This window comes from Monodon monoceros, unplaced genomic scaffold, assembly GCF_005190385.1.
Source record: "Monodon monoceros isolate NGI ecotype Baffin Bay Population unplaced genomic scaffold, NGI_Narwhal_1 Super_Scaffold_13, whole genome shotgun sequence".
Classification (NCBI taxonomy): Eukaryota; Metazoa; Chordata; class Mammalia; order Artiodactyla; family Monodontidae; genus Monodon; species Monodon monoceros.
Genome location: NW_021703769.1, coordinates 38,028,395 through 38,043,087, shown reverse-complemented (window position 1 = coordinate 38,043,087; position 14,693 = coordinate 38,028,395). Strand labels below are relative to the sequence as shown.

The 14,693-nt window shown below is 43.1% G+C and overlaps 1 protein-coding gene across 1 annotated transcript; it reads left to right on the top strand.

The window, feature by feature from the left end:
- Positions 1-4,686: 4,686 nt before the first annotated feature.
- Positions 4,687-5,588, top strand: LOC114893688 (pre-mRNA-splicing regulator WTAP-like). The gene is made up of 3 exons (XM_029219366.1): positions 4,687-4,730; positions 4,833-5,310; positions 5,528-5,588. The coding sequence occupies exons 2-3, from the start codon at positions 4,859-4,861 to the stop codon at positions 5,586-5,588; spliced, it is 513 nt and encodes a 170-aa protein (XP_029075199.1). The 5' UTR covers positions 4,687-4,730; positions 4,833-4,858.
- The last annotated feature ends 9,105 nt before the right edge of the window (positions 5,589-14,693 follow it).

Sequence of the window (14,693 nt, the reverse complement as noted above, 5' to 3'; positions counted from 1 at the left end):
GTTATGAGAGCAGGTAGAGGGAGAGGTCAGGGGGAGAAGGATAGAGGCCCCAGATGTCACCCAGCATCCCCACTCCATCCCGTCCAAATGTCTCACCTACAGAATCCTGAGAAGTAAAATGGTTGTTGTTTTAAGCTTCTGCATTGTTAGACAGGGTTCTCCAGACAAGAAGAACCACCAACAGGATATGCATGTATGTATAAAATATTTATTTATTTTCTTACTTATTTATTTATTTATCATAAGAAATTAGCTCATGCAGTTATGGAAACTGACAAGTCCCAAGATTTACAAGGTGAGTCGGCCAGCTGCAGACCCAGGAAAGATGATGGGGTAGTTCCAGTCTGGGTCCAACGGCCTGAAAACCAGGAGTACTGACAGTGTAGTTCCAGTCCAAAGGCCAGGAAACTCAAGACCCAGAAAGATCAATGTTTCCATTTGAGTCCAAAGGCAAGAAAAAGCCGATGTCACAGTTCCCCGGCAGTTAAGCAAAAGGAATTCCCTCTGACTCAGGGAAAGTCAGCCTTTTTGTTCTATTCAGGTTTTCAGCTGATGGAATGAGGCCCACACACATCAGGGAGGGCAATTTGCTTTACTCAGTCTGCTAATAAAAAACAAAACACCCTCACAGAAACACTCAGAATAACATTTGACCAAATACCTAGGCACCCCATGACCCAGTCGAGCTGGTACATAAAATTAACCATCACGACTTCTAAGCTTTTGGCTGGTTTGTTGTACACCAACAGGTGACAAAAAAATATGTGCTCCTTATACGATAGGGTACAGGACTGACCTATACAATACAGAATCAAGTCTACTCCTTGTATACTATGACCCACTTCAAGAAATGACATTATCATTCAATAGGACCTGAATCCAAAATTTAGGATTATCCTAGAATAATAGTTTTCCTCCTTTACACTTGATCATTAATATGTTATAATTCCAGCTCCTCGTTGATTTCATAAGGCTCTTTAACCTCACTGCCACTGCCCTTGATAGGACAAAAATGGCAAATACCTGGGATTGTGCTGTCACTCCCCCCTTCAATGACCATGGCCAATCCATCAGCCCTCGGTGTTCAGTTCACCAGGAAAGTGGCCACATAATTCTCCTCAACTCCTCACTGAAGGCATTTATGACAAATGGGTCACACGGTGTGCAGCCTGATTGCTATCCCTGTTTGCTATCCCTGTTCTAGACCCTACTGTATTAAAGCAAAACCATTTGCTGGTTACACCAACCTCCCCTCCCATTACCCAAATCAGTTTATTTACCACCTTCTAGAAGGATTACCAAATTAATCTTTCTAACGTGCATTTGAAGTTGTCTGGGTTGCCAACCTGCACTCACCCAAGACTCAGAGGTTTTCGGATGTGTTAGATTGTTTGCAAAGATGGCTCCAGTTCTCTGCCCTTCCCAAATCCATATCCCTTGTGATGTGACTTTTCAGCTCCTCCCATCAAGAGATAAAGTCTGTTTCCCCATCCTTGAATCCTAGGGGCTTGGTGACTTGCTTTGAACAGGAGAGGTAACATGGTGGAGACTCTGAGCCTCAGCCTCATGAGGCTGTGAGCATGTGCCCTCTCTTGGAACCCTGCCACTGGCATAAGAACAAACCTGAGCTCGCCTGCTGTGGAGAAAATGACATGGAGTGGGGCCACATCCCTCAATCTAAGCTCCCCCCCCAGATATGTTAAAGGGCACAGCCAAGCTCAACAAAGCCACCTGACTACCCACAGCTGAGCACAGGTAGATTATCATTATACACCAAGCCATAGCCACTCAGGTGACCCAAAGCTGAGGTTTTGTGGTTGGTTGTTACATAGAATCTCACGGCCATAGGTAATTGATACAAGGTTTATATGAAGGACGTGTGAGCAGGTCCATCACAGCTCTATTTGCACGAGAAACGAAACAAATACTAGGAGAACTCATCCAACTGAGTCAAGGAACCAAATAAACCAAATATAAGAATCAGCAAATCTATAGGTGGCTATTGTAGGAAGCGCTTTATTAAGAACACAAGGGGGCACCTGCCAACCCAACAATGTTGATGCTAACACTTTCATTACAGGTGGGAGACAAAGCCTGCATCAGCACTGGAGTATACTCAGAATCTTCAAAGGCCGTTTGGCAGCATCAGAGGCCTCGGCAGCTGACATCCCTGCAGGGAACTGAAGCAGGGGATATGGCACACACTACATGGTCACTAAGAGGACTGTGATTGTGAGAACATTGGAGACGCCTCTGAGAAACTGTCAGAAATAAAACAAGGCACCCTGAAAGGTCCTGCCGAAGAAAGAATGCTTCGTGATAATCTTTTTGACTCTATCTTGCTCCACCACCTGGTGTGGATTGGGAAAAATGACTTATAAAAGTCTGAAATTGTTCAGTAATTCTCCTTTGCTCTCCAAAAAACAAAGAACAAAAAAAAAACTGGTTAACACCGAAAGACAGGTTTATTCATCTCTCACCCCACATGGATGTAAAACAACCTTCTCACACACACAATGTTCACCTGTCTCTTTTCTATCTCTCCTTACTCTCCCACACCTCTTAGATCATGTGGTTTCTCATTCCCTGCCACAGCGACTAGAGAAGTGAATTCCTCTGTTTCTAAAAGAGCATCTCACAAGCCCCACAGTTGACCTCCTTCTAGGACATAGGATTTTATGCAGAGAGTAGAAGCTATAGTTCTTTTCTTCAAGCTACAGTATAAACAAGGGTATGGTGGTCCCTTCCCTTCATCGGCAACAATAAACTTGCATTGTAGAATGTAAAAAAAATGGCCATAAATTCATTGCAGGTCCTACCCTTAAAAGAGAAGTCTATTTCTCCACCCCTTGAATCTGGGTTTGGTCATGTGACTTGTTTTGGCCAATGGGACCTAAGCAAATATAATGCAAAGAGAGGCTTGAAAAGAGCTTGCATATTGAGGCCTGTTCTTTCTCTGCTGTTCTTGGAACTCAGAGATAGCAGTTTGAATGAGCCCAAGCTAGCTTCCTGGAGAGGCCAAATGAGAGAAAAACAGAGCACCTGAGCCTTCAGCCCACCAACCTCCAGATATGTGAGTGACGTCATCCTGCCCAACCAGCAGCCAGGGGCAGCTGCTGCATGAGTGGGAACTTAGGCAAGACAGGCTGAAGAATGGTCCAGTCTAGCCCAGCCCAAACTGCCAACCCACAAAATTGTGAGCAAATAAATGTTGGTGTAAGCTGCTAAGTTTTGGAACAGCTTATTTACGCAGCAAAGGCTCATGGGCACATCACTGAAAATATGGTATAGGATGTCAGAGGTGAATGTGCAGTGGGGAACCATAACATCTCCTCGTATGAGATGAGCCTCCCAAACCACAGCAAATTGTAAAGGGGATAGGATGGAAGAATTTATTTCCGTCTCTATCATCAGAATCTGATGTTAAAAGCCCATGGAGAAAGTAAAACAAAACAAACAACAACAACAACAAAAATACAAAGTAAAATCAAAACAACAGCTCCTCTCAAATCTTAGAAAATGAAACAGGTATATTTTTCTGAAAAGAGTAGTTCTGCTTATGTAAACTATGTAGCTGGCCATGTGTTTTTCTTCTCTTTGGTTTAAAAAAATTCAGATCCAAGTTTAAGTCCTACCTCTAACAAATGACTAGGACTTCTCAGAATTCAACATATTGTTCATTTACTTATTTGGGAGGGGGGCATATTTTCCACAGAGTATTTTTCCACAGAGTATACAAACTGTTACTTCTATTCCACTTCATTTTCACCTTTTTTCTAATATATTTGTCTTAAAACATTCCAAATGCCTTTTGAATGAAGACTTGACACACGTAACATTTACTTATTGATTTGTTCTATTTTGACTCAAAGGCACACCTTAAATTGAGGGGACCACAATGTCCATTCTTCCTTGTTTTCTGCTTCTACTTTTTCCCCCGTGGCCATGGATAGAGTCACAGGAAGGGAGGAGGAAGTGGGAAATAGAGGTGGTAAAACATTTTGCAATTTTCCAAGCGCTAGGTATAATCTAGGAGATGTGCATTTTCTATTGAAATAATTTTCTCCATAACAATACACAGTCTTATTAGAACTGTATTTTTACTGACAGAGCCCAGAGTTGCTTCACTCAGCCTCCTGCACATAGAAGGAAAAATAAACAAAAAAAACAAAAAAAAGAAAAAGCACAAAATACACTCATCACTGTGATATAAATATGCTTTGATTTGCTCAGTCTCTTATTTATTTTTCTTTCGAGATCCACAGCCTTCCTGGACACTTCCAAACGATTCTGGGACTGACTGCATTTTCATGAAGTTATTTGAATTTTGATCTATGTCTTTAATCAGGCACATTGCTTTGAATACATTAGTTTGAATGGTAGAGTCAAATGGCTACTGTTTTTTCTGTAATGTGAGTAAATAAATTAATAGGATTTAGGGATTAGCTTGAATGTCTTCTATGTGACCTAGACAATAGAGTGTCTTATTATAACTGCATTCCTGACAATAAAGCATATAGTGTTTCCCAGTGAGTCAAAACAATAGCTATATAAATACAAAACATATTACTCATGTCTGCTGTGTACTTAGTTGTCCATTATTAATATTAATCAGCTTTGCTTTCTTCCAGGGAGCTTAAAGTCCCATATATTTTACAGTCAAAACTGTCAAGAGCCTCAGCGCCATTTTGTGGCAGCGAGACCCGCAAATAAAGGGGAGAGCCGGGGCTGTTGCGGGAGGAGGAGCGCGGGCACCGGCGGCAGCGGGGTCGGGTGGCCTGGGCAGCGAGTGGTAGTGCGGGGTCAGCCTATGTGACTGGGAGGCACCGGAGCGGCCTCCGTCAGGAGAGGATTCAAGATGACCAACGAGGAACCTCTTCCTAAAAAGGTTCGACTGAGTGAAACAGACTTCAAAGTTATGGCACGAGATGAATTAATTCTCAGGTGGAAACGATATGAAGCGTATGCACAAGCTTTGGAAGGCAAGTACACAGATCTTAACTCTAATGATGTAACTGGCTTAAGGGAATCTGAAGAAAAACGAAAGCAGCAACAGCAAGAGTCTGCACGCAGGGAAAACATTATTGTAATGCAACTAGCAACCAAGGAGCAAGAGATGCAAGAGTGTACTACTCAAATCCAGTACCTCAAGCAAGTCCAGCAGCCTAGCATTGCCCAACTGAGATCAACAATGGTAGACCCAGCGATCAACTTGTTTTTCCTAAAAATGAAAGGTGAACTGGAACAGACTAAAGACAAACTGGAACAAGCCCAAAATGAACTGAGTGCCTGGAAGTTTACGCCTGATAGGTAAACAAATCATACTCCCCAGTCAAGACTTCCCTGACAGTCCCACTATGAGAAAGCTGTGGTGGGACAGCCAAGTACTCGTTTCCACACCAAGACTCAGACTTTTTGAGCCAAAAAGCCACATTCTTATACTATCCAGCTTGTAATGATTAACGTAAAACTTACCAGATGAACCTTGTGTTTCAGCTTTTTTCTCTTTCCCCTGCCCTTGCTTCAGAGGCCTGATGGTGTCGGACTATTCCGAAGAAGTGGCCACCTCCGAAAAATTCCCCTTCTAGAACATGTAGACACTTGAGAAATGTTTCTGTTTGAAGAAAATACAGGGAGAAACAGAAGTCTTAAGTCTGTGGCACACTGTGTCTTCAGACAGTTTGGAGGAATGAAAACCTAGAGATTTAAAATCATGAATTGAACATGTAAAATTCCAGTAAATGTAAAGATGGAATATGCATCGCTCTTAACCTTGAGCATAGTGACTTAGAGACACTGTATATCAGTTTTGCCAATAAGACTGTGGACTTCGTGATTGTTGTTGAACTTCTGGGTCAAACTCAAATGAGGTGAATTTTGCCTTTAAAGGGTTTATTTTCTAAGAACCAACTTAATAGTCATGAGAGAATCAAGTAATAGATGTCAGTACAAGTAGTTCATATATTTAACCATTTAGTTTGGGGCTCCATATTACTTGATTGAGCCTTAAATCAATGTGGTTTTACTCAATGGTTTGTTCTTTGAATGGTTGCTAATACTGTAGGTAATCTTATTGAGGACTGTACAAATAATGAAGGTGTGGTATCAAACTTCAGGTCTAAACTGTTTGAAGCATTATAAACATTCATTTCACAACTAGATTGTATAAGGATATTAGCTGTGATGAGACTCACTGCGTTATTTTTTTCCGTAGTGAAATTTATTATATCCCCATTCCATTCAACAGGCACATGTTGAAAGAGCATTGTCATTGGTGTTAGTGGGGGAATGTGTTCCTTCATTGTATTTGGGCCTTTTGTATTGCACTCTTGATATTAAATTAAATGTGCCTTGAAAAAAAAAATTGTCAAGAATTATAACACTACTCTATGTGATGTCTATAAAAGGAGATATAAATGCCAATCAAAAGGGCCATTGGTTGCTTCATTTATATGCAAAGTGCTCCTGCCCATAAATTACATTAATAGTTTATATTCTCCATACCTTGTCACAGAAGGAGCTCAAAGCATGTTTGATCCTTTCATTCTTGTGGCCTCTGCTTTAGGAGGAAGCAACCCTGGCAGGTCCGGGGATGCCCTTTGCCTCATACACTCCCAAACAAAGAGAACAGGCCACCCTCTGCCTTTTTCCTAGATAGTCCCAGATTCGGGGCCCTGATGCACGAGGGAGTGACAGGGACCCTGTGTGACTCAGGTGACACATCTAGGTCACTGTCACAATCCTGTCCACCAAGTTGGAGCTCTTTGGGGCCACGGTTCTTGCTTCTCTTTACTTTGTCAGGGAAAGAAAAATGCCAAATGCAACATCCATTGAAATGTCATCAAGGGCACATCTCAGAGCAGACTTCTTTTGAACTTCAGGAATAATACACCTGATGATGGGGTCCAGGGCATTCCAGCCTGATACCAACTTGTACTCTTTAGTGAATAATATTTCAGCAAAATTCAAGAGTATATCCAATTTAGAGCATCCTTTATTAATCCATTTTGAAATGTCACTATTTTACTCCAAACACCTCTGGAGAATGTGTCAACAAGCGCAAGGCAGTGAAACAAGAGAGGTCGTTCCTCACGGACAGCAAAAGTGCCCAGTCAAGTGCCCAGTCGACTACCTGATAACATGTGAAGTAACTGTCTTCCTGCTTTCTTCCCATTTTCTAAGACATCTATTATCTGAATTGTGAACATTGAACCACGTTGGGGGAAAGCCACCTTTCTCCCGAGCTGACCTACAGGTCAACCCCTTCAGATGACAAACAATAGAGGAACGATCAGGCAGATGCCCAGAAGTTCACTGTCAGAGCCGTGTCTGTTCTCTTGCACATCCCCCACGATTTCTCCTTTTTCTGTTCTGATAACTCCCTGGCTCTAACTGGAGACAGAAGCAGCACTGTTAGAGCAGAATTTAATATCCATACTGGGTGGCGCCGTTACCTTATAGATGAGAAGGGGGAATAAGTGACTGTGTTTGGAGGCTGCTGGTTTATTGTTGATTTTTTCAAATCAAGAAACAGTTTTAAACCACTATGTTTATTTAACTCATTCACTAATTAAATTATCATAAATTGTCTATATTCTTGGCACTGCCCTCGAGACCTAAGGACCAAAGGAAAAAGGAACAAATAGTCACTGCCATGTCTTATGTTTTATGAGGGGAGTTGCTCATTAATTTACCCAAATATTTATTGAGTCCATACTATGTGCTGGGCACTCTTTCAGTTTTGGAAAAAAAGCAATGAATAAAACACACAGAAATCCTTCCCTTAATGGAAGCTTAAAATTTAAGGACAGGAATAGTAAAAAACAGAATAAGTAAGTAAAACATACAGTATGTAAATGGTGTCAAGTTCTATTGAGAAAAAGAAATCAGGGAAGGGATTAGGGTATGGGTTTTCATTTTGCAGAAGAAAATATTTGGGTCAAGAACCCAAGGTGTTGAGGAAGTGAGACACATGCATAACCAAGGGAAGAGCATTACAAACAGAATGTGAACGCCAAGCCCTGAGAGGGAACATGCCCGGTGTGATACAGAAACAGCCCAGCTTTTATATTCCAAAGATGGCCACCACAATATTCCCCTCCCCCACGACCTTCCAGAGCCTTGCCATCCCTGCCCTCTATTAAGAGTCTATGTCTCCTCCCCTTGAGCCTAAGCAGGACCTTGTGGTTGCCCTGACTTGTAGTGTATGGCAAGTATGACAGAAGAGATGCTAGGTGACCTCCAGGCTTGGTCATAAAAGGCAGAACGGCTTCTGCTCCGCTCTCTTTCTTGGGACGTTTACCTTTGGGACCAGCCGCCATGTTGTGAGGAAGCCCGGGCCACACAGAGGCCCGCATGGAGAGGGACAGAGGCTGAGCTTCCAGCTGACTGCACAGCCACATGAGAAGCAGAAGCACGTGCTCCAGCCCAGTCAACTGACACCGTGTACAGCAGCACTGAGCCTTCTCACATAACCCCAGGGTTATGAGCAAAATGAATGATTGTTGTCACCTTCAACCACTCAATTTTGGGGTAGTCAGAAGGCTAAGTGACCCAAACAAGTGAGGAAGGCCTTGGATTAGGAGACAGTTAAGGGGTGGGGCCAGTCCTTGAGGGTTTTACACACCATTGCAAATTCTTTGCCTTTAACACTAATGGGAAAGCCACCTGCAACAAGTAAATGCTGGTCACTGTCTGGGACCTGGGTGTCATCAAGAAGACAGCCTCCAGCAAGCACATGTCTCCTGCCCTCAGGCAGAGATTCTTTCGAAGACAGGGAGCCTTCCTTCCACTTTCCACAGGCAACATTTTGCACTCACGGTGACAAACTCACTCAGAGACTGATCTGACCAGCCCATTTCCTGTCACAAAATTGTAATAGTCACCTGTATGGTAAGCACACACCCTTGGGATGCTGGCCGGCACTGCCCCATGTCACTGGGAGAATTCAACTTCCATGCACGTTTAGGTTTCAGCCAACTTAGACCCATAGATGCCCAAAAGGGGTGAGACACAGTGTGCTTTCCATGGAGGCTTTTGGACATTGTTTTCCCTCTGGCTCAACAAGCCTCTTGTTGGCTGACTTTGGGGGACTGCAGCGTGGCCCACCTGGCACAGAGACATTTGCTGCATCGTCGGGGAAGACAGGCAAGTGCGGTCCATGCAGGAAAGTGTTTTTCAATGCTGAGAGGCTCAGAAAGATGACCATTGAAGGAATCCATCCCTTATTTAAAAACTGAAGCATAGTTGATTTACAATACTGTGTTAGTTTCATAAAATAATCCATCCTTGTTGACATTTTAAATAGGTTAATGCACCTATGTGAAGGGCAGTATCTGCTCCCTTTGGGGCTGAGATTATAGAAGTGCTCAGTCTGGAAGTTTGTAAAACTGGACAGCCTTCCAAACACGGGGCAGATAAAGCCCCATGATGATGGTGGCCACGGTGAGTCTGGAGGGAGAGAGGTCACCGCTCCTGAGTCACACAGGGGCTGGAATCCTGTCCAACTCCTCTGGGGACAATGCTGAGGACTTCACACTGAGGTCCGGGAAGAGCCAGTACCAACACTCTTCTACTGAGTTGTTGAGTTTGTTGAGGCAAACTGCTAACAGTGACCAATTTCCACACATTACATCCTGTTCCTAGGCATGTTCAAATGGAATTTGGGTAGGTGGATGAGAAACAGAATTCAACAAAATACCCTTTAGATTAGACCCAGTCCGGAAGAAATAACTTCTGTTCTTGCTGTGTTGTTTCGTGTTAACCAATTCAGGATGGTAGGATGTGAGATGCTGAATAGCATTTTGGGTAAATGTCTCAGGAGAGTTGCCTTGAGAACCTTAATATTCTCAACCACACTGGCGTGAAGGCAGGTTGTGCTGGCACTGAAAGGCCTGCCAGACAATTAAAAGCAAGATGACACACGTTTCACTTTGGCATTTGTCCTCATAAATTTGAAATCATGTCATTTCATCAGAGGGATATTAAGCCTTTCTTAAGACAATCCAGTCAAAGAAAGTGAGAACTAGAGGGTGCCTTTCTGATATTCTCCTCATTGCACAGGTTGAGAACCCTGAGTCCCAGAATGGATAAATGGCTTGTTCAAGGCCCTCAGCTGTCTGGAAGTCAACAGTCACACAGTTCAAGTCCTAGGGTTTGGGCCCTTTAACACCACTGCAGTTGCTGATAACACAAGCCAGTTACTGCGATACCACCTGGTATACAAAAGGCACTCAATAACGGCGGCCTCCCCCCATCAGGCTGTGAGATCTTCGATGGCACAGTGAGGTCTCATTTACGCTTAACTCCCCAATGCCTTCCCTATAATAAGGGCTCATTTTTAATAGATAAATGCACAAACACTGGATTCCTACCACACTCAAAATGTTCATTGTTTCTTATTGCTGAAACACCAATTTATTATTTATTGATTGCCTGCTCTTCTTCATTCATTCAATAGATGTGGTTGTGCATCTTCTATGTGCTCAGTGTGGTGGATACAGGAATGAGCAAAGCAGAGGGACTCCCAGGCCTAGTGGAGCTGACAGTCCTGTGACTGTGTCCAGCTATAGCTAAGCGGCCAAAACAGTCAACTTGTCTTGACACACCTGACTCACAGGCCAATCAGATGAGGCCAGCGTACATACCTAGAAAAGTCAGACAGCTGTTCAAGACAGAACAGTGTCAGTGGGTTCAGATGATAAGTTATATGGCTGTTCAAAGGACGGAAGGTTTGGTGTGGCCAGAACAGTCTTAGGAGACCCCAAGGACAGTTTGGAGCAGTTTCTTGAGAACATAGTAGGATTTGAAAGAGCAGAGAGACGAGGAAGGGGATGACACGCCAGGGAGGTGGAGGAAGAGGCAGGAACAACATGAGTGAGATTAATGGGCCAGGAATGACTCTAGTCAAGCCAGATCCTAGGCCAGAGAAGGTGAAGTTAAGTAGAAAAGGCAGGGCCAGATGGTGAAGGCACCAGTCATGGAAAAACCCAAAGAGAAAACAATATCTTTCATCTGCACTTTGAAAAATCTGCTGGGAAGTGAATGACAGGTCATTTGCAGGTGTATAAGTATTTCAATGTGTTTCTGTCCAGATTGAAGGTACACGGGAAACTTACTCCTCCATTATCTTTCCACCAACTTCAGATCGACACTTCTTCAGGTAAGGAAACCCACAAAAATATAGTAAGAAGAATTAGAGTGGATTGTCAAAATGTGAGAGAGTAAACACCCACTTTCTTAGAACATACCCCAGCTGTTCATATTTCACAATTAATGTTCCATTGCTAATACTTTAGAAAATGGATTTCAAGTATGTGCTTTCACTTGTCCATCTATTTGTGGATCTACTCTCTGTAAGTTGAGTCCAGAGCACAAACAAAACAAAAGTGAACTAGACGTTTAAAAGTAGAGATAGATATGCATTTTATTGTAAATATGTCTGTGCCATGGCTACAGGCCAAACTTCAAATGAAGAGCTGTGAATGAGGTTGGGGGAAGGGGGCAATGAACAGGTCTGTAGATGAAATATCTAAGTCTTAAATTAACCACTTTGACAAATCAGTTGTCCTACCATAAAGTTAGGGGTTCTGTCTAATTAGTAGATCAAATGCACTATTGGCCTCAATTATTGGCCTCCCTCTATCAACACATGTGGCCCTCGAACTTTGGGGTCTCTTCCTGCTCTGACACCAGGCCAGCTTTGTGACTTGCTTTGGCCAACAGAATGTGGCAGAGTGAAGCCCTACTAGTTCCGAGCCTAGAACTCAAGAGCCTTTGTGTGTTTCTGCTCTATTTCTTGGAGCTCTGCCAAGTCCCCATCTGAACATACTGTAGGAGGAGAGACCCCAGGGAGCAGAGCCCAATTGTCTAGGCTTGGCCCCCTTAGGTCAGTCAACAGCCAGGTGACCCCCGGCCATGTGAGAACCTGGCCAAGATTAGCAGAACCATCTCCCCAAGGCACAGCTGAGCTCCAGAGGCATGAGTAAGCCCAGCCTATACCAGAAGTACTGTCCAGCTGACCCTCAGACTCAAGAGGGTCCAGTAATAAAGGCGTGCTGTTTTAATGCACTGAGCTTTAGTGGATTGTTGAATAGTAATAGCTCTCTGATAGAGACTAGGTCCTGGCTATACATTAGTGTCTTCTGAGAGTTTTAAAATATACCAATCCTTGCACCCCTTGTCTCTACGCTGTGATTCTGTTTAATCCACCTAGATATTACTTTATTTTGTTCTGTTTAAGTTTCTCAGGTTTCTAACATGCAGCCAGAGTCAAAACTTCCTGGCTAGAAATAAATACGCCTCTGCCTGCCCTGATTTCTCCAAATATTAAAATTCTAGGTGAGTGGGCCTTTGTTGTCTTAGGTCTGGATAACACTAAAGTGTGTGTGCTTTTGCACATGTATCACTGAGAACAAGACAAATCTGTCTTCCTACATGAAAAATGGTCCTCTATATGTCCATCAGTTTGTTCAGGCAAGAAGACAGTGATTTCTGTCCCAGTAGCCAATATCCAGGACTATCACTTATGGAATGGTTGAGAGAATTTATCCCCCGAAGGCCCTCCTACCTTTCCTCTGGAAGCTGGCTGAAACAGATATAAAGCCTTTTGCTACTTAATATTTAGGTTAGGCTATGAATCTGGCAAAACCAGGAACAAAGGGGAGGTGACATCTGTAGATCGCTGGGGAGTGATGGAGCGACTTTCAGAAAGGGTCGGACTGTTGTTACGTTCTAATTAAGGATGCATCAGAGAGTTGGCTTGTGAGAGTATGCGACCAACTTGGAGGAGTGAGCTTGATAAAGAGCATTTTATTTAAGAGTAAGAAGATCTACCTGGTAGATCCCTTGGAGCCCCATCCCAATCCCCTTTCCTGGGCAGGTGTACCACCTCTCCCAACTGTGTCAGTGTTGGCTGCCAGTGACTCATACCTTCCCCCTTTGCCAGAGAATGGCCTTCAGCAGACAGTAGCCATGCGACTGGAAATGCCTGGGAGGTTATGCCCTCCCTCTTCTGACCTGGAGGCAACCTGCAGCTGGCTAATGACTGATGGACACAGGCTACAGAAGCTTCCTCAGACAGAACAGCCCTCTGGTGCCATTCACATTCTAGAACTCCCATGGGATCAGCTGAGGCTCAATTTTAGTGTAAAGCCTGTATTGATGACTTCTTCCCTTGCCCTATCCTGTTTTTTTCCTATTGCTTCACCAGTCCCAGAATCACTGTCTCAGGCTCAGCTTCTAAGGATCCCAGCTGAAGAACATCTGCTTTCCTGAAAGGTCTCCAGCTGCCCATCAGAAGTGCTGTCAACATCCTTCTATCCCTTCTTCCCTCCCACTGGCTCTGAGGAAGCAGCACTCTTCTCTTCTGGTATTTAGAGTGTAGATCACTTATCTACACTCTAAATACCAGCTTCTCAAATCACAGGGATGGTTGCTACATAGGCATTTTCCTCAGCATCCTTAAAGGTCTCTTTTTTCTACTAACCCTTCCTCTCACTTCATGTATCCCAGGTAACCTCCATCTTGGGCAGGACTCTTGTGAACCATCTCTGCCTCATTGCTCCACTTTTTTCTAGAAAACACTTAAGGTCAAAATTGAGCCCTGTTTCCTCCAGGAGAACTTCTTCCCAACTCCAGCCCACACTGATCTCTTTTATCTCTTTATTCACTTAACATCTATCCATGCAATTTTGCTCCTGAAAGAACTCTGTATGTGCTGGCTTTATGCACAAGACGTGCCTTCACCATAGGTTTTATTCATTTGTCTTGCCTTTCTAGCAAAATAGCAGGTCCTCATAGATAGGGAATGTATCTTTCTTATAATTTCATATGCCATAGTACCTTGTTTTGCAGATACATATTAACCGATTAGCTAAAAAGGAAAAGTCTACAGTTACACTTAGGTTTCATAGTGCAAGGGGTGCATCTAACCTTACTGCGAGAGCATAGAAAAGGTTAACTAAGTCTTTGGGAGCTGCCATTTCAGGATATCACATCTTTAACAATTATATTCTGTATAATAAGGACCCAATAGACTGAAATACCAAAATGCCAATTTCCTAGTTAATTGCGAGTATAGATACATTTTTTCTCCTTTGCAAAATTTGTTGCTGTTTCACATATGACTTTAACTGTAATGGAAATGAGGCTGGACAAATCAATTTTTAGCCCTTAGCAAGTTAAGTTTGTCAATATAGAATGTAACTAGCAACAGAGATTGGTAGTTAACACTACAGTTTTAATCCAATATAATACCTCTCCTTCCTCTTTCCCAATTAACTCCAAAATCTCCTGTAATTAACACAATTTATGCCACTAGAGTAAAGGCCATTTCTAGACCGTGTACTCTAAGTCCTCATTATGCAAAATGATTTAAAATTTCAACTTACATTTTGCAAAAAACAAAATATGCAAATGGGGCCGGTGTATCAAATGGGAGCTTTAAATAAGCATATTTCTCAGAAATGAAGACACGTTACATTCGTGAAAGAGTGAAAACGTAACTGAGTTGTTCTTATCTGAAGGTCAGTCTTCCACCAGAGAACACAGCTATGTAGAAAACAGAGACATAGCTGAGCAATCCAAAATCGTTTACAAAAAGAAAGAGAGATTTAGAGAGGGAGGGAGGAAAGGGGGGGGGAAGGGAAGGAAGGAAGGAAGGAAGGAGAGAGCCAGGGAAGAGAGAAAAGGAA

What these genes read in the sequence shown, in the direction of transcription:
- LOC114893688 (XM_029219366.1), top strand. Translation starts at nt 4,859, where the DNA reads ATGACCAACGAGGAACCTCTTCCTAAAAAGGTTCGACTGAGTGAAACA. An exon ending in TGGAAGTTTACGCCTGATAG is followed by an intron (nt 5,311 to 5,527) that starts GTAAACAAATCA and finishes CCCTTGCTTCAG; the next exon opens with AGGCCTGATGGTGTCGGACT.